The sequence below is a fragment of the Aquarana catesbeiana genome, linkage group LG01, assembly GCF_042186555.1.
Source record: "Aquarana catesbeiana isolate 2022-GZ linkage group LG01, ASM4218655v1, whole genome shotgun sequence".
Lineage (NCBI taxonomy): Eukaryota > Metazoa > Chordata > Amphibia > Anura > Ranidae > Aquarana > Aquarana catesbeiana.
Window position 1 is genome coordinate 549713022 of NC_133324.1, and position 20193 is coordinate 549733214.

The window sequence follows — 20193 nt, forward strand, 5'->3', positions numbered from 1 at the left end:
CAGATGTGACTTGGGTCACGCAGAATTGCATTGCAATGGAAATTACATTGATTTCAGTGGTGCCTGTTCATATCAATTGAAAGAACTACAATGCGACTATTAGCAATGTACCTGTGCTACTTGCAGTGTGATTTTTTTTTTTTTTTTTTTTTTTTTTTTTTTTTTGTGCCCTATAGACTTCTGAACTCATCTGAATCGCATGTATTTTCTATGAGATTCCTCTGCGGGTTTTCCTATGGCCCAGACATGTTAGCTTGGGGAGAATAATGTACTCAAAGTCTGCATTGCCATGACCAGCTATTCAGCAGCTATCATGGTACTGTATACCTTTTTTGCAACAAGTTTCTTAGCTCTGAGTACAGCCCAAACTTTTATCTGTATGTGTGATATTTTATAAATGTGTACTGGTTGCCTAAAAATGTTAGCTATCATTTGTGTGTTTGCTGCTCAAATTTAAAACGGTATTAAACCAAAAATCAAAAAATATAATGTATTGCAGCGTATCAATCAGATGTGGTGGCTCCATCAGTTTTCTTTCTTGAGGCTTTTTTTCCCTGTTTTCACCTGGTGATCTGGCCAAGAACACACCACCTGTATTAGCGTGCCCTCACTCTGAATAAAGGAAAACGGGGCAAAGCAGACAGCAGCTTTGTCAGTCTGGTGGGAGGGGAATGTTGGATGGACTAGCAGATTTAAAAACGCTAACAAATTGAAGCTGAATTGCAGCTCCCAATGCAGTTAAACATTTTTTTTAACTTCTTTTTTTTTTTTTCTTTTGGGATAACGGTTTTAAGGAATAAAAAAGGCTAATCATTGTAAGCACCCCTGTCGGTGGTAAATTGTTTCTCATTCAACTAAATTGATACATTTGCAGAGAGCTTGTTCTGATAAAAAACAGACTTACTGACTGAATCACCTAATGGAAATGAAGTAAAGGTAGCTTAAAAAGAAAACAAATGCAGCCACCACATCTAAGAATTGGTAAGCAGTGTGGTGTCGTATTTCAGCCCCCCCCTATAGTGGTTGCTCCACAAAAAATAATCTCTGTATATAGCCATATCAGCCATTTTATAATGGACAGAAAGCAAAGGAATACCAATCGTGTCACTGTTGGAATATATTTTATTAAGAAACACAAATAACATACTGCATAGTAATTGATCTCCAAAGTGTATTGTGTGTGTTTTATATTATAAATATATATTTATTTTTCTCTATCATATAACATTTATTTTATGCAATGGCATCAAGCTGCCATGGGACCTGACCAGAAGGATGTAAAATGTTTGAAAATTCATGCTTTTGGGCACCATTACTGTTGCCCTTCTTTGAGGATCATTGTGCCCTTTCCATGTCTTGGGTTAGTAAGTCCTCAGAAAGGTAACCATCACACTAACAAAGTTGTGGAGGGCACATGCTGCTTTTTTTTTTTCCCAGAGATGGCATTCTTAATTCTTCCGGTTCAAATTGATAGGAGTATGTAGCAAGTGCCACTTGTATACAAGAATACCAAAAGTGCACTCCACAACTCTTCGTACCCTGGTGAGGTAATAATTGAAAATGCTCTTTTCTACACCGTAATTTGAATAAGATCATAGCAGGTGCTCACACAGAGCAAAGGCCTCATTCTCCACAAACACAAAATGTAAAGAAGGATCCTATGCCCATGGCAGTGGACAGTTATGGTAGGTGAAGCCCATTGTCAAGCATTTGACGAAATGTAGTCAAAGCTGCTTCCATAGAACCCATTGTCGATCTGTAGGTAAAACTAAAATTTGCATCAGCCACTGCTAATAGTACAAAAAAAGAGAACATTTTTGTAGTTTAAGAATTTGCTGCCAGCTACTGGCTTGATGTTCTGGATGTGTTTTTGGTCAATAGCTCCCAGACAACTGGGGAAATTGCAGCGCTCCCAGAAAACACTCATTATATTGGACCATTCTTCCTTTTTGTTGGTTTCTTCATTACAACATCCTTCAGCACAACCTATATGGCTGTTGTCATGGATATTATCGCTCACTGTTGATTTCCCCACCGTAAACCTCTATTGCAGACTAACAGGAATGACCAGTCGCTAGGTACCTGAAAGGAAAGAGGAGTATAATCATTTTAGTTTTTTTATGTTTTGCAGTTGCAGCCTTGGAGAAGCATGAGGGATTGTTACAATGGATGCCAGAAAAAATTTAAAAAAAAAAACCTCAGGGAGGTGAGGAGTGGAGCTGCTGCAAGTTCACACCCTCCATATGTATATGCACAGGAACTGGAGTTCTTTAAAGCTCAAAAGTGGAAGCTCTGCATTTGCGCAACTTTTTTTTGGGGGGGGGGGAGTGGGTACCTAGTTTTGACAGGTACCCGCTCCCACTTCGGGTAAGATCGTTGCGGCATTCTAGGAGTATGTCTGGCCCTTGCCCCCACCCCACTGCCTTCTGGAACACACACACTGGTCCCAGAAGATGGCAGGACCATTCAGAATGCGCAGCCTAAAGGCTTCACTGCCGGTTTCCCCTAGTAAAGATGCCGGCGCCTGCACTCAAAGCCAATTGAAGAATCGGCTCGGGTGCCAAAATTGCTGGATCCCTAGATAGGTAAGTGTCCTTATATTAAAAGTCAGCAGCTACAGTATTTGTAGCTGATGACTTTTAATTTGTTTTTGGGGAGACTGGAGCTCCTCTAAGTCCATTTAAGAAATGCAAAGGTAAGCTAGCATCTATCAGATTAACATTTTTGCAATATGACATAGCATAATAATGCAGTGATACACAAACTGTTTGAATTTACAGTACACAATCAAGTTGGGAGGACGCCCATTGTGACCTTGAAGAGGAAGAACCTGCTAGCCATGCTCATGGTAATGCTGGGGCCACATTGTAATCCACACCAACAACCACTCCGTCTGGCATTCTGTCACATTATTACCAGAGGAAGAATCAGAAGTTTGTTCCAGTCCTGCTGTTAGGCCTAGGGCAATGGCAATTCAGCCCAAACAAGCTGAAAGAGGAAGAGGCGGCCCCAAAAATGCTGCTGCACATTTTCAGTGTAATTTTTGACAAGTTCACTGTAAGCTAACCACATTTGAGTCTGGTGAGAGCAGGAGCCATCGGAATGGTGTTCTGAGATGAGAATGGCTGTGCAGGAGTGCATTTACTCCTTCATTCCCCTCCCTCCCCATCTGCCCCTCCTGCTTTACCATCATCAATTCAATGCTGCATCTGTCCCCCGGTGGCTCTGAACTGAGTGATCAAAGACCACTGATTGCTCAGTTCTCTCCGACTGCTCTAGCAGGGAGCAGTGATGGTCAGTCAGCAGCTCTATGCTCTCCCCTCCAGTGCTTGGTGGTGGTGGGGGGAATCGCTGAGAGGCTGAGCCAGGTGCCGGTCCAGACACCTGAGTGGATCGCAATTGTATGATCGGAATCTTTCCCAAGCCTGGACCAGCTAAATGACGTCAGCCGACAGTGAACTTTAGCTCCCTGTTGGCTGAAAACTAGTCGCAGGAGTGCAAAACAAACTGCGCTCCTGTGATCCTAAAGCTTTGGCCATACTTCTCCTTCGTTGTGAATATTAATCTTTCATTGAGCTGAACACTATTTTGGAAGATTGTGTCCAGATGCTCGAGTTGGCTGACGAGTAATCCTAGCAATGTGTCAAAACTGGAAATAAAAACATTTGGTGATTAGCTACATTTACACTGGCATAAGTACAGCATTTCCTTCCCCCTTTTTTATTTATTTTTTTCCCCTCCTAATTTTTTTATTTTTTTTTTATTAAAATTGCTGGTTACGAGCAACATGATGTGAATTGTTTTTGGGAGAAAAAAAAAATCTGTTTACTTTCCTTTTTTTTTTCTTAGTTTATTTTTATCAGTTAAAAAAAAAAAAAAAAAAAAAAACACGCCTATCTCTGAGAGCATTCTTCATTTACAGCTTTTTTCTTCCCCCCCCCCCCCCCAACTGTTGGTCAAAACAGAAATCGCAGCAGTATGGAAATCGTGTCAAGTTGCATTGCAGTTGCACTACATAATTACACTGGAAATTGGTTAAAACTACAGTTGCACCAGTGTGAACCAGGCCTAATGCAGTTTCAAAAGCATTTTTAAATGTGTAGATCTCCTGATGATGTCATAATGGTGTTTGTTTATGCACTTTCTTTTATAGAGTGACAAAAACCCTGTCCATGTTCTCCTGCATTGTCACACTGCCACACACTTTTGCAGTGAATAGAAGATGCTGTGACAGCATACATTGCACAGACATTCCACTGTATGTGCTTTAGCAAACAAAACATCTTTCAGTTAGGCTTTACATTTTACAATAATGCTGTTCCCTAGGATTGCATTTTCCATTTCTCATTGTTTATCCTCACCTGTTCTTTCATCTGAGTATAAATAACTTGTGACATGTTTTGGACTGAAAAGCTAGAGCTTAACCACCTCAAGACTGGACACTTTTATCCCCTTACAGTCTAGGCCATTTTTCAGCTTTCAGTGCCATCACACTTTGACAATTATTAAGGCATGCAACATTGTACCCAAGAGAAAAAAAAAATATGGACTGATGTGGATTTTTTACTGGTGTTTTAATCACCCCTGTTTTTTCTATGAGCGGAAAAATACAGATTTTTTTTTTTCTTTGTTTCTCTTATAAAAGTTTTCACATAAATAGTCTTTCTTCATAAATGCAGGCCAAAAAAAATAACCAAAATACAGGGGTAGGCAACCCCCGGCACTGGTGCCCCAAGCTGCACGCAAAGCCGTTTTTGCCGGCACTCGAGCAGCACAGGGAAGTCAGTGAGACTCTAATGCATTCCAATTTTAAGAATTCCCCACGCCGCACCTGCACTGAGGGGGAGGCACTGTACCCCCACACATCATAAAAGATGGGAAACATTGTTCGAGAACCAAACTTTGGTGTAGCTGTGATTGTCAGCTTTTGTGATGGGGAAGAGATTGGGTGCAGTTCTGCTGGGGGGGGAGGGGAGGGTGTCCCTGTTTCCAGGAGGCGGCATTGGCCACTGCTAAAGCCAATCACAGTCCTGCTAGCCCCGCCCACCATCTGGAGGAAGATGACTCGCTTGGTTGCCACTACCAATCTCAGAAAGAAAGGGTTTCACTGTGATTGAGAAAACCCACAATCAGGTGACAGTTTGTGGAATTACTGTTGAGCGTCTGGGAACTTTGTTGACATTATTCCTGAACCTTTTCGTCACTTACTACTGAACCCCTGTACTCTGTCCCTTTTAAGCCACAGCCACTATTCAGCGCAATTAAAATTGCACCAAACTTTTGCTGCGGCGCAGGGCGCCGCACTTTTTCTCAGCTGCGAGGGCCCAACTTATGATCCTGTACACAGGCCCAATGCTTTCAGAAAATGCCCCTGACCTGAGCTCATCATTGCGCATCCATTCCAGGTGCTTGTATGTGATGTCGCATACATCACATACAAGCACGTGGGCTGGATGAGAGAGGTGGATCAGCAGGATGAGTGTGCCAGGACAGGTAGATGTCTTATCTCTGCTTTCTTTCACCACTCTGCATATCATAGCTGAAAAGAGGGTACAGCGGTGGAGCAGATGAGCAGGAGGGTTCAGTGGTGGGACAGAAAAGCAGGGAGGTGCAGTGGTGGGAAAGATGTGCAGGGGAGGGTTCAGTGTTGGGGCAGAAAAGCAGGGGGGCAGGTGTAAAAGGTGGTGCATTGCTGGGACATATGAGCAGGGGGGGTTACAGTGGTTGGGCAGAAGAGCAGGGGGTACAGAAGTGGGGCAGATGTACAGTGGAGGGGCAGAGGAGAAAGGAGGTACCATGGCGGGACAAATGAGCAGGGGGGGTTACAGCAGTGGGGCAGATGTGCAGAGGAGAAAGTGGGTAAATCGGTGGAACACATGAGCAGTGTTACAGTGGTGGGGAAGATGAGCGGGGGGAACAGAGGTGGCACAAATGTGCAGGAGGTACAGTGGTAGGGCAGATGAGAAAGGGGGTTACAGTGGTGGGGCAGATGAGAAGATGGTTCAGCAGTGAGACAGATGAGCATGGGGGTACAGCGGTGGAGCAGACATGCAGGGAGGTAGTGGTGGAGCAAATGAGAAAGGGGGAACATTGGTGGGGCAGATGAGCAGGGGGGTACCGTGATCTGAGGTGTGAAGGTGCATGAATTGGGGCTGATCTGGAGTTGCAGGGATTGGGCTGATCTGAGGCGTGAGTGCAGGATGTTAATTTCTCACTACTAGTAGTTTACAGCGGGGAGCGTGGCCAGGAGCGGCATGTGAGCGGACGTGTCTCACTGAGCTCCCTCTTCAGATCCTTTATTGATCCTCTTCCCAGCCGACAAACGCCTGTAGTAGTCTCATTTTCCCTGAATACCCTCCGCGGACCCCCAACCCCCCCCGGAATCGAAACCGGACACAGAGAGAGACCTGATGACCCGCAAACAGCAAGAATCCGGCGGCCCGGCAGACATCCATCATGGTGCCATGGCTCCTCTTTCCAGTGATCAAAAGGCACGGACAGATCCAAGGATCCGGGTAAGATCCCCAAAACACCTAAGGGCACTGTGAAGGATCCCTCCCAAGGATATGCTGTATTATGCTAAAAAACTGGCAGGTGCTGTGGAGCAGAGAGAGGATATGTCAGTCACCCCGGCCATCTTTCAGCCACAGCCTGAGGATGCATGGTCTGCACAAGGCCTCTCACAGGACACTGAGCAGCAGGGGGACGAGGGAGAGCAACTTACCCTAGCTGCAATACTTCAAGCAGTACATAGATGCACAGCATTGGTGCACACTCTCCAGGAGCAATTTGGGGGGCTTAAGGAAGAGCTGGGCTTCATTAGACATGACCTGCAAAAAAACAGGGAAAGCACCACAGCTGCAGAGGGACGCATCAGTGATATTGAGGATAAGCTAACCCCACTCCTCAGAGATACGCAAATTACTGCCAGGATTGCAAGGGCGAACAAACTTAAGTCAGACGACATTGAGAATCATTTGCTTAGGAACAACATACGCATAGTGGGGCTCCCCGAGAAGACGGAGGGTAGGGACCCCACGGAATTTGTGGAAAGATGGCTGATGGAGGTCTTTGGAAAAGAGGTGTTTTACTCAGTGGAGCGGGCACACAAGGTCCCATCCAGGCCCCTTCCGCCGGGACACCCACCCCGCACTTTACTAGCCAGACTGCTTAACTACAAAGACAATAAAATAGTGCTACGCCAGGCCCGTGAACGGCGTAATGTGCAATTCAATGGTGCCCGCATTTCTTTTTATCCTGATTACTCAGCGGATATACAAAAACGCAGGTCCAGATTTACAGACGTAAATAAAAGGCTGCAATGTCTCCGTGCTACTTATGCCATGCTGTTCCCGGCAAAGTTGCGGATCACAGCAGGGGGGCAGTCCCACTTTTTTGAAACGGCTGAAGAAGCCTTCACCTGGCTGGATGCCAACTAGCACGTCTTTCGCCAGGCGGGGGGGCAGCAGAAATTGACTGATGCTCTATTACACCAAACCAAAGTTTGAAATGCACTAACATGTTCGGCTGGGAAGCCACAACCTTAACTTACGTTAAAAGCAATGAGAGCAAGTGAGATTTATAACTAGCGTTTTGAGACTTCATACAGAAAGTTCTATACCAGCTCGTCCAGTGTTGTACGAGTAGGTCGTTACCAGTTGGACCGGCTAGACTGGTCATGTTTTCCCCCAGTTATACCCTATTCCCCTGGAGTTACTATACTCCCCGTCACGCAGTATGTGAGACCCAGAGGAGAGAACTGGCAGGATTGGCCGCATACAGGCCAGGGGACCCTTTTTGTGTTCTGTTTAACTGTTTGTTTTACTGTTCTAACCAGCAACAGTCATGATGCTGACACTACTGGTGAGGGCGTGAACTCGAGTGTCTTATGGGTGGGCCCACTCAATTGGATGCAGCACTACAACTCAGGTACGATCCTTTCCCGTGACTGGCATGGTCTCCAGGGGGGGAAAAAAACACTGGATGCTACCCCAGGTACTCATGACTCAAGAACTGCTTAGCCATACCTCATACATATTTTCACGGTTAAATGAGTGTATTACCACTGCTTTCTTGAAACGTTAGAGGCCTACAGAGCCCCCTAAAGCATACTATGGTGTCCACTATTCTTAAAAAGCATTCACCTGGCATATGTGCCCTTCAAGAGACACATCTTCTTACCGGACTCATTATCCTGTTTGAACTACTCGTGGGTGGGATGGGCGTACCACTCCACTCACACCTCGTATTCCAGGGGTGTGAGTGTCCTGGTACATCGAATGGTGGACCTTCAATTAATTGATAAATTGATAGATGCTGAGGGACGGTATGTGATTTTGTTGTGCAGGATTTACCAGTTAAAATGCATAATTGATGCCCGATATGTACCACCACCGTTTGGTTTAGAAGTGTTGAGAACAGTGTTGTCGTACCAGCTGGGCAGCCCGGCAGTTCCTCTCATTGTGTTGGGAGATTTGAATTGCTATATGGACCCGGCCCTGGACACGCATTCGCCTCCGGCGAATGGCCGCATAATTGCTTGAACAGCACTGCAGAAATACACGGAGGAAGTTGAGTGGATTGATCCATGGCGGGACCGCATTCCACAGCAAAAACAGTTTTCCTGCTTTTCCAAAATGCACCTTTCTCTGTCTAGGATAGACCTGTGCCTATGCACCCCCCTGACGGCACGCCTTCTGTGGGACATTCAATACCTGGTAAGAGGCGTGTCGGACCACTCGCCTTTGGTGATATCCGTGCTGGCTAGACCGACCACGGATTTGCCCAGAGCTCCATGGAAACTGAACGCCTTCTGGCTTAACCTGTTCCCTGCCTCAGAGCGGATATCCGAGGAGATCTGAGTTCTGGCAGCGGCACAAGGAGCACCCTGATCTAAATTTAACGTGGGATACATTTAAAGCATTCCTTAGAGGCCTCCTTATTCCAGAGGTAAATGGGGTGGAATCCAAAACAAGTGCCCAACAGGAACAGGCTGCCCAGCTGGTCAGTCGCTTACAGGCGGAATATATAGATGACCCATCGGATGCCTCTAGAGAGGCCTGGTTAGCTGCCCAGGAAGCGGTTGATAGAATTACTGGATCTGTAGCGTATCGGAAAAGGTTTTTCACTTCTCCGTCCATTGGTGCCCTCCGCCCAGAAGGGGGGAAACTGGTAAATACCCCTGACCTTATTTTGCAGACATTGGTGGGGTTCTCCTCGAATCTATATAGATCCTGGGTGGACTACACACCAACAGACCTTTAGGACTATCTGCAAGGTATAGAGCTACCCTGCCTGACGGACATACAGAGATCGCAGCTAGATGCCCCGATTAAGATAGAGGAGCTACAGGAGGCGCTTAGCCTCTTCCCCAATTTTAAGGCCCCAGGAGACTACTGTCTCCCTATAGAACTCTTCAAACAATATGGAAGTAACATTCTGCCCCACTTGACTGTGGCCAGAGAGACCCAATGCCTACCTACATCCATGACTAGGGCCAATATCGTCCTAATTCTCAAACCAGGAAAAGACCCTCTAGACCCGGGGTCACACAGACCAATATCCTTATTACAAAGCGACATAAAAATCCTGGCCAAAGTCCTGGCGATACGGCTTAATGGAGTCATCTCGAGTATTATACAGTCGGACCAGTCGGGTTTTATGCCCCAAAAGTCCACTGCAATTAACCTGTGTCTACTTTTCCTAAACCTTCAGACGAGGACGGACGGGGAGGGTGACAGGGCACTGCTGTCGCTCGATGCACATAAAGCATTCGACAGCATAGAGTGGCAATACCTCTGGGCGGTCATGCGTAAGTTTTGGCTTTGGTGAAAGTTTCCTCTCGTGGGTTCAGTTGCTCTACTGTTCTCCGCAGGCGGTGATAAGGGAGGTGGGACATATATCCTCACCGTTTCAATTACATAAAGGCACCCGGCAGGGCTGTCCACTGTCCCCCCTCCTCTTCGCCATCCAGCCCATGGCAGCCCAGATCAGGGCTAACATGCATATCAGGGGCTTCCAACACACAGAGATCCATGAGAAACTTATGTTGTACGTGGTCGACACTATGTTGTTCCTCGGAGACACAGAAAAATCCCTTAGCGAGGCTATGTCATTGATTAGACGTTTCGGTGTTTACTCAGGGCTTGTGATTAACTGGTCCAAGTCTTATCTCATGCTACTGGATGTGGATCCAGACAGTGGAATACAGGTGGTTCAGGGGGTACCGGTCGCACGCAGCTTCAAGTATTTGGGAGTACAGGTCACTCCAGAGCCCAGGGACTTTGTCTCGCTTAACTTATCCCCCCTAATTAACAGGATTAAAGAGAGAGCAAAAATTTGGGCACATCTTAAAATGTCACTGGCAGGGCGGGTTAACCTTATTAAGATGGTATTTATGCCCCAGCTTTTGTACATGTTACACAATACCCCTATGGTGATCCCCTTCAAGGTGTTTCACATAAGTAACGCTATTTTTAGAGCCTTTATATGGCTTGACAAGCCCCCACAGATCAAACTTGAACAATTACAGAGGTCCAAGGAGAGGATTTACTACCTGGCAGCACAGCTATAGCATATTGCCCGGACTATGGTGACTGAACAAGAGGCGGCAGGGGTGTGTGCAGGTTTGGACCCCATTAGGGCCCTTATGTGCTACACTACCAGTACAAAGGATGTGGCTGAGGTGCTGGAGGCCTTGGCGTACGCAAAATCCAGAAAAAGATTTGCAACCTATGTACTCGTGCAAAAAGTGTGGAATAAGCTTAGGCAGCTACAGAATGTGGATGGGTTTACCAGCTACAGTCCGATATGGGCCAATGGACATTATGAAGAGCTGCAGTTATTGGGGGGCTGTGAAGGAAACATGGAGTCACGCTCATGAAGCACATTTTTGCTGATGGGAAATTGCGTCCTTTCTCTGCATTGAGGGAACAGTTTTGCCTCCCTCACTCAATGCTCTTTTACTATATGCAACTGAGGCATGCAGTGGCGGCACAGTCAAGCGGGGCTCTGTGGGTCCTTTCTCCGACGCCGGTTTTCCATTATATGGAGGAGGTGTCTTTGTTCAGAGGCTTTATATCTAGATGCTACTCCATGATCCATCAAACTCATTTAGAGAGCTTCTGTCAGGGGGTGGCGAGTAGATGGGGAAAAAGACGTGGGCACCTTCGAGGAAGAACAGTGGGAAGAGGCGGTACAGCTTTGCTCACTCAACATGGTCCAACGACTGTTCCAACTATTAATTGTCCTTAGAGTCCACTATACACTGGCCAGGCTATTCAGAATGGGGGTGAGAGCAGACTCAAACTGTCCTAGATGTGTGAGAGACCATGATGACCTCATACATCTGCTATGGCGTTGCCCCAAACTGCATCGGTTCTGGACAGGGGTCGTGTCCATGGTAAATAGTGCCTTTAAGGTCACGGTGCCGATGGACCCGAAGCCCTGTCTGCTGGGGATTGTGGATGACATCCTCACAGGTGATGATCAGAAGCAGGCCATTGCTAGAGCCTTGTTTCAGGCTTGCAAATGAATCCTTAGGCACTGGAAGGCAGCTGACCCTCCGGCGTTCAAGGAATGGCTAATACAGATGGGGGACACACTCCGGCTGGAGAAATATATATACCAACATAGGGGGCGCCCACAAAAATTTCACAAACTATGGTCACCCTAGCTAGATACCCCTGGTATATCACCTATAGACCTGGTGTTGGACAGACTGCTGCTTTAAACTGCTCAGATGACAGGGAAGGTACAATAGGTGCAGAAGCAACAGACACGAAACCTCTGTGGCAGATGGTGGACCTCATGAGTGGTGGTGTGAGCAGGAGTCGCCTGGGGTTAATGGTGGCTTGATCCCATTCTGAATGTTTTCTGAGAACTTGTGAGCACGGGTAGTTACACTGCATCATATGTGTACGGTTTTTATGTAGGTTGGTGCCTTATCCATGCAATCAATGTACAGATTGTTGCTGGTTCTTCTTTGAAAAATTGTACTGTTTTTCTTTGTGTATGTAACTAAAAAAAAAAAAAAAAAAAAAGTAGTTTGCAGCCTTTTCGTGATTGAGACTGTGAAGTTGAGATAGATAGATAGATAGATAGATAGATATATATATAAAAAAAATGAACGATTTTTCTCTATACCCACACACCATAGTTTGTAGACCCTATAACTAACACAGACTAAATATTATACCAGGCGGTAGACAACCTTTTGAGCACAGTGTGTCAAAAAATGTTTTCAAAGAAATTGAGCGTGACGATGTTTATAATATATATATGTGTATATATTTAAAAAAAAAAGTAGTTTGCAGCCTTTTCGTGATTGAGTGTGAAGTTGACTTTTTTTTAAATATATATATATATATATTATTATAAACATCGTCACGCTCAATTTCTTTGTAAACATTTTTTGGCACACTGTGCTCAAAAGGTTGTCTACCGCCTGGTATAATATTTAGTCTGTGTTAGTTATAGGGTCTACAAACTATGGTGTGTGGGTATAGAGAAAAATCGTTCATTTTAAAATCACATTTTGTTTCTTTGCAGTCTGAAATGAAGATCGTGGTTTTTTTTTTTTTTTATCCAGCTGTATTTACTCAGTGCAACGCATGATATCCAAGTGAAAGATAGAACACCATGTCAGAAAAACAAAAAAAACGTCAAACAGAATCGCTGAATTGAAGAAAGGGTCACCCCCCTGCTAAAAATGACTTGTAAACTCAATAAGGTATAGCTAATCACCTTCTCAATGGGACACAAAGCCTTTTGACTGAGATTAGCTGTGGTAATTTTGATTAGCTCGGCATTAAGCCCAGGTTCACACTGACAGCGGGATTTTATACCTGCATGTGAGTCCGACTTTAGGGGCGATTTCAGAGACATCTGTGTGGGTTGCTGCACAGGTGTCTATACAAATTGCACCTGGCAGCACTGCCCATTGATTTCAATGGGCAGGAGCGCTTTAGGATCGGTGCATACACTGCTCCTACAGCGCTGCAAAGATGCTGCTTGCAGGACTTTTTTTTACCGTCCTGCAAGTGCACCGCTCCAGTGTGAAAGCACTCTGGCTTTCACACTGGAGTGAGAGGAGAGGCTCTTTACAGGTGCTATGCAGGCACTATTTTTAGCGCTATAGCTAAACCTGTAAAGTGCCTCAGTGTGAAAGTAGCCTTCGTGTTGATGGGTGGGGGGGGAATCCTTCACTCTGCACTTTTATATTCTGACAACGGGAGGTTTCATCGCCATCAGAATACAATGATCATGGCTGCTGGCTATAGTTGCCACCAGTAATCGAAAAAAAATATAGACGACAGGATGGTTGTACCAAAGTTGTCTTCGGTACAAGCAGGCTGCCCATAGATGGATTGAAATTCAGGTGCAGGTGAGTTTCATTGATCATGACCCAATTTTGTTTGACGTACTCCAATTGCATCACTGGCTGGTTCCAGCATCTCGCAATTGCTATACTCGCTAAGAATTATATAGGAAGCCAGGCTTCTAGTGCAGTGTTTCTCAACATTTTTTAAGTCAGGGCGCCCTTTAAAATTTATGCACAATCTTGAGGCATCCCATACTAAAATGTAAAAAAAACGAAACTACTAGCTTTACATAGCACAGCAACATCCACACAGGCAGGACCCCCAACATTAGAGGTGATTTATTCTTCCAAAACAAATACAACTTTGCACACTGGTACTGATTAGTACTCTAATGGTTCTCTTCTCCCTCAGTTTCTCTCCATCACTCAGCTACTGTGACCCCATGAAGAGGGGCAGGGGAGGTGCCCAACATTCTTCTATCAACTGATGATGTCACTGGTTGTTAGGACTGGCTGTAAGATTTTAAAAGTGCGCAATGAAAACTTGTGACTTTGTGTAACTAAAAGGTAATCCATTCGCAGGCATGTATACATAAATTGGGCACTCTGGTTGAAAAAGGCTGTTTTAGTGTGGTGAGGGATTTTAATATCCAGCTTCTAAAAGAGGACAATTTCAGGTGAACTTGGGATGTTTTATCCTGTCTCCGAGCAAATTAATTTGAACAACCTGATCCAGAATTTAGTTACCTTGGGGCATTGCCAACTGGTTCCTGCTTGGCCACAACATCTGAAACAATGAGCGGATAAGTGCTGGTGGGATTTTTGCCACCCTAACGGGAACCATGTACCACCTGAGTTAGGTTTTGGGTTTTGTATTTGGACTCTACTAAGGTTGTGTTGACAGAAATTTTTGATTGTTTACTATATCCTGCCAGTCTGATAAGTGTAATGTAATCTTAAGATCATGCTCCCACTCCCAGCACATATATTTTTTTATATATAATATATAAATATTTTTTTATCAAGAGACTGCATTGTAGCTGCTACCCTGTTGCAGATATGGATGCAAATGATATTTGGTTACATTTAGTATCAGCAGCTTCCCATTACATGGGTTTTCCCTGATCACAGTCCTTTATTCCGTATTGTAAGGTTAGTCTACTATGTATTATTTCTGACCAACAAAAGCACTTTTAGAAGCCAGGTCTGTACAAAATGCTGTTCACTAACAGTTTTTCTGCTTGTAGGAAAAATTATTCCTGATGTCACAAAGGGCACATCAGGTCCTTTTACCTTGATCAACATATTCTTTAGGGCCCTTTCGCACGTGCGGACCATTCAGATCCGCCTGTCAGTTTTTTCAGCGTATCTGAACGGTCGCTCCATACAACTCTATGGAGAGACGGATGTCAGTGGTGACATGTCTGCTGACATCGGATCCACAAAATCCAGACAGATGGATGTCCTATCTTCCATCTGTCGATCGGATGAAAATGGACAGGCGGTCCGTAATCATCCGATTAACACACACACACCCCCCCCCATAGAGGAGAGCGGTCTCTCTGACAGGTCTGTCCCTCCAGAGACTGACTTGTCATCCGCCGGCTCGGCAGGGATCAACGGAGCGATCCCTGCTGAGCAAGCGGATGGCTGGATACCTATCCGCACGTCTGAAAGGGCCCTTATTGTCGTTTAGAAATGATAACCATTAGTTGTAAAAATGATCCAGTTTACATTCTTATTTGGATCTATGCTATTACTGCCTCCTGCAGTAGGCTATGCCACAGTTTACCACTATTTCTTTGAAGATCTTTTCTGTATTGATGGTATAATATTCCCTCTTCCTAACTTAATATCTTTTTCTTTGTACAATCCTGAATGCAAGAAGGTTAAAGTGATTGTAAAAGATTTATTTATTTAATTAAAATGACAAACCTGAAAAGAGAAACCGTTTCACTTACTTGATCCTCCACTTCCCTGGGCAGGTGGCGCTTTCCCACAATCTGGCAGTTTTCTCATTCGGAGCAGGGCTTTAGACCCTGCTGTGTCTTTGATGGCAGGACCGTAGACCATGGGGGTGCAGAAGCTGCAAGGACTAATCTATCTGTGCGGAGCATCCAACTAAGTAGATCTACCCCCTTCTTCCTTTTTTTTTTTTTTTTTTTTTTTTTTTTTTTTTTTTTTTTTGTGCCCCTTTAGACGAAAACAAGCAATTAACCCTTAGTATAACAATCTGTGCCATATCCTCCATATTTTTCAAAATCCAGATATATGTATATTGACAAAACAAAATATATGTAAATCACATAAAAATATGTGTATAATTCAATTTGCAAACCATGCTCAATATCCAGAAATTCATGTGTCAAAAAGTAAAATGTAAGTCCTAAATCAATTGTGCTCAAAAATAAAATCTGTGATCCAGTCCCTTTTATAAGTGAAATGATGAATGAGAAAAATCCCACTGAGATTTCTTAGATAAGTAAAGGTAACAGCCAGAATTCCAGTAATTCACAAAACACAGTGCTCCAGGGAGGCTTACCAGATAATGTTGACACTCGTATAAAAAGTGGTCAATAGCACATTTATGTTTAACCACTTCAATACAGGGCACTTATACACCTTCCTGCCCAGACCAATTTTCAGCTTACAGCGCTGTCGCAGTTTGAATGACAATTGCGCGGTCATGCTGCACTGTACCAAAACTAAATTTTTATCGTTTTGTTCCCACAAATAGAGCTTTCTTTTGGTGGTATTTGATCACCTCTGTGGTTTTTATTTTTTGCTAAACAAATAAAAAAAGACCGAAAATTTAGAAAAAAATAAGTTTTTTGTTTTTGTTAAAAAATTTTATAAATAAGTAGGTTTTCTCTTTCACTGATGGGCACTGATAAGGCGGCATTGACAGGCACTGATAAGGCGGCACCGATCAGTGGGCACTGATGGGTGGCACTGATATGCAGCACTGATAGGCGGCACTGATAGGCTGCACTGATGGGCACGCATGGGTGGTACTGGTGGGCACTGAGAAGCTGCAAAGATGGGTTCTTATGGGTGGCACTGATAGGCATCCTAGGTGGCACTGGCAGAGGTAGGCATTGGAGTGGGCACTGATTGGCAGCTGTCTGGGCATTGATTGGCAGTTGCCTGGGCACAGATTGGTATTTCCCTGGGGGTCTAGGGGGCATACCTGGTGGTCAAGTGTGGATGGCTTCCCTGGTGGTCCTGGGTGGGATCCGGGGGGGGGGGGCTGTGCTGATAAACAATCGGCACAGACCCCCCCCCCCTGTCAGGAGAGCAGCCGATCAGCTCTCCTCTACTCGCGTCTGTCAGACACGAGTGAGGAAAAGCCGATCACCGGCTCTTCCTATTTACATCGTGATCAGCCGTGATTGGCCCTATTTTTTTTTTTTTTTTTTTTTTTTTTTAGCACAATTTGATTTAGGATTTTTGTTTTACTTTTTGACACAGGAATTTATGGACATTGAGCAATTAACCCTTGTATAGTGGGCACAGCCCTTACAAGGGATATTTTTTAATTTGCGTGGAGTTGGGCTTCAATAATCCTTCATTAGTTTTGTTTTGTCAGCAGAAATGTAAACCTTACCAGCTATCCTGCTTAAAACTAGTAAAAAGCCTGAAAAGAACTGTGCTCAGTAATCTCACCTCAAGAGAACCTGTCACTTTGCTCTGAATGGGCATGGTGACAATCTCTTTAACTCTATGCTCATGATAAATAGCTAGATAGAATGTGTGTGTATATATGTGTGTGTAATATATAAATATAAATAAATATATATACACAATGGGGCAAAAAAGTATTTAGTTAGCCACCAATTGTGCAAGTTCTCCCACTTAAAAAGATGAGAGAGGCCTGTAATTGTCATCATAGGTATACCTCAACTATGAGAGACAAAATGTGGAAACAAATCCAGACAATCCTATTGTCTGGTTTTTGAAAGAATTTATTTGCAAATTATGGTGGAAAATAAGTATTTGGTCAATATCAAAAGTTCATCTCAATGACAGAGGTCAAACGTTTTCTGTAAGTCTTCACAAGGTTGTCACACACTGTTGCTGGTATGTTGGCCCATTCCTCCATGCAGATCTCCTCCTCTAAAGCAGTGATATTTTGGGGCTGTCGCTGGGCAACACGGACTTTCAACTCCCTCCAAAGGTTTTCTATGGGGTTGAGATCTGGAGACTGACTAGGCCACTTCAGGACCTTGAAATGCTTCTTACGAAGCCACTCCTTCATTGCCCGGGCGGTGTGTTTGGGATCATTGTCATGCTGAAAGACCCAGCCATGTTTCATCTTCAATGCCCTTGCTGATGGGAGGAGGTTTGCACTCAAAATCTCACGATACATGGCCCCATTCATTCTTTCATGTACACGGATCAGTCGTCCTGTTCCCTTTGCAGAGAAACAGCCCCAAAGCATGATGTTGCCACCCCCATGCTTCACAGTAGGTATGGTGTTCTTTGGTTGCAAAGCAGCATTCTCTCTCCTCCAAACACAACGAGTTGTGTTTCTATCAAACAGTTCTACTTTGGTTTCATCTGACCACATGCTCTCTAGCAAACCTCAGACGGGGCCGGACATGTACTGGCTTAAGCAGGGGGACACGTCTGGCACTGCAGGATCTGAGTCCCTGGCGGCGTAGTGTGTTACTGATGGTAGCCTTTGTTACATTGGTCCCAGCTCTCTGCACGTCATTCACTAGGTCCCCCCGTGTGGTTCTTGGATTTTTGCTCACCGTTCTTTTTGCTCACCGTTGTTGAGATCATTTTGACCCCACGGGGTGAGATCTTGCGTGGAGCCCCAGATCGAGGGAGATTATCAGTGGTCTTGTATGTCTTCCATTTTCTAATTATTGCTCCCACAGTTGATTTCTTCACACCAATCTCCTTGCCTATTGCAGATTCAGTCTTCCCAGTCTGATGCAGGTCTACAATTTTGTTTCTGGTGCCCTTCGACAGCTCTTTGGTCTTCACCATAGTGAAGTTTGGAGAGTGACTGTTTGAGGTTGTGGACAGGTGACTTTTATACTGATAACAAGTTCAAACAGGTGCCATTAATACAGGTAATGAGTGGAGGACGGAGGAGCCTCTTAAAGAAGAAGATACAGGTCTTTGAGAGCCAGTAATCTTGCTTGTTTGTGACCAAATACTTTTTTTCCGCCATAATTTGCAAATAAATTCTTTCAAAAATCAGACAATGTGATTGTCTGGATTTGTTTCCACATTTTGTCTCTCATAGTTGAGGTATACCTATGATGACAATTATAGGCCTCTCTCATCTTTTTAAGTGGGAGAACTTGCACAATTGGTGGCTGATTAAATACTTTTTTGCCCCACTGTGTGTGTGTGTGTGTGTGTGTGTGTGTGTGTGTGTGTGTGTGTGTATATATATAATATATATATATAGTACACATTTAGCTTTTACTTTGTTGTATCATCATTGCTTCATTAAATTTTTCCCTCTACAATGTGCACAGTAGCTTGGCCGATCTATCAAGATGGTACCGCTGCTGAGAGTATTGGAAGTATCTCTCAAAATATTACTGTGAAGACTCTCTAATTTTTAATATTGTATATGTTATACTTCTACTTGACCTAGAGATTTTACATGTGGAGGCAGGACTTCACATCAGTAAATTAACCCAATGTAGTTATGGGCTTTACAAGAATAAAGATTTCTGCTGTTCAGCACTGCAGAGCTGCCACTTTAAAAATCAAACCAAAAGCTATACACTGTCAGAATGAGCAGTGAGTGATTCTTCCGAACGGAAATTGTGGTGTTCATGCATGGGAGAAGCAGAGCCACACTAGGAGAGCTGGTGGAATTTGTAGAAGACTGTGTTGGCTGAACGGGGACAGGTTTGTTGGAAAATCAGATCTAACTAGTTCTTACTATGGTAAAACTGTTCTTAGAAATGTGTGGCAGTTTTTCCATGAACATGAAAATGCCATCCCTCCTCATTTATGGATATGTAATGATTTATGTATTTCCTGTGCAGTTACCTGAAAAGTGTTCCAATAAACTTTTACTTTTCTTTAGTTGAATCTGCTGTTGCTGCCTTAGGCTGACTGTGACATCATTCCGTGTTATCTCCAAGCAAGTCTGTCATCACAATGAATCTTGTAGTGGCAAAGCTGTTGTGCCTGCTAGCAGTATTTGTGCTGATGATGCTGGGTTCGCTTGGGCCTGTCAAGCTAATTGTGCCAGATATTGAGAGATCTTCCCATTCACAAAGGATCCTTTCCTTGTGTAACTCCTTTGCTGGAGGAGTATTCTTGGCTACGTGCTTCAATGCCCTGCTTCCTGCAGTGAGAGAAAAGGTATAAACATGCATTTGTTTCTTTTTACATACAACCTTTTACTAGGATGTGTTACCGTAGGTGATAAAAAAACAGCTGGTAACCCTGGGTTGCATAAAGCTTTCCTGAATTTTTATTTTGACCTTTTGGCCTCCTACTCCAGGAGCACATATGTATGTATGTGTAGAAATGTAAAAAAAAAAACAGCAATAAAATATCGACAGAGGTTTTAAAGTGAGGGGAAATCTCTCCAACAAAAAAAAACACATTGTGGAAACAGTGTGGAAGGGTTAGAATTTTTTTCTTTTTTTTTTTTTTTTGTGCGGTTCATGCCTTCTTGTCCCAGTGATGACCGATGCCACAGGCATCACACGGAGGACAAGCCCTTATGGGTTGACTGACAGAAAATAAGAATGTAATTCTTCCCTCTGTTTATAATTTAAAAAAAAATTGGCTAGAGTAAGATCTTAAATAGACCAGAAGTGAAGAAAAACTACTAAACGGAGACAGAAATGGCTGTTGGTTAGACCTGAGCGGGTCTGGATCTAGTC

At 44.1% G+C, this 20193-nt stretch overlaps 1 protein-coding gene across 9 annotated transcripts in view; it reads left to right on the plus strand.

The window, feature by feature from the left end:
• Positions 1-20193, plus strand: part of SLC39A3 (solute carrier family 39 member 3) — a 44530-nt gene that overhangs the window by 21569 nt on the left and 2768 nt on the right. For 6 of the 9 annotated variants that reach the window (XM_073595629.1, XM_073595669.1, XM_073595622.1 and 3 more), the window contains one exon: positions 19383-19663. In XM_073595629.1, coding sequence (XP_073451730.1) covers positions 19457-19663 — 207 coding nt within the window. In that variant the 5' untranslated portion in view covers positions 19383-19456. Of the gene's footprint in view, positions 1-13733; positions 13889-19382; positions 19664-20193 lie in introns of all 9 variants that reach the window. The other 3 variants (XM_073595645.1, XM_073595651.1, XM_073595659.1) reach the window with 1 other exon arrangement.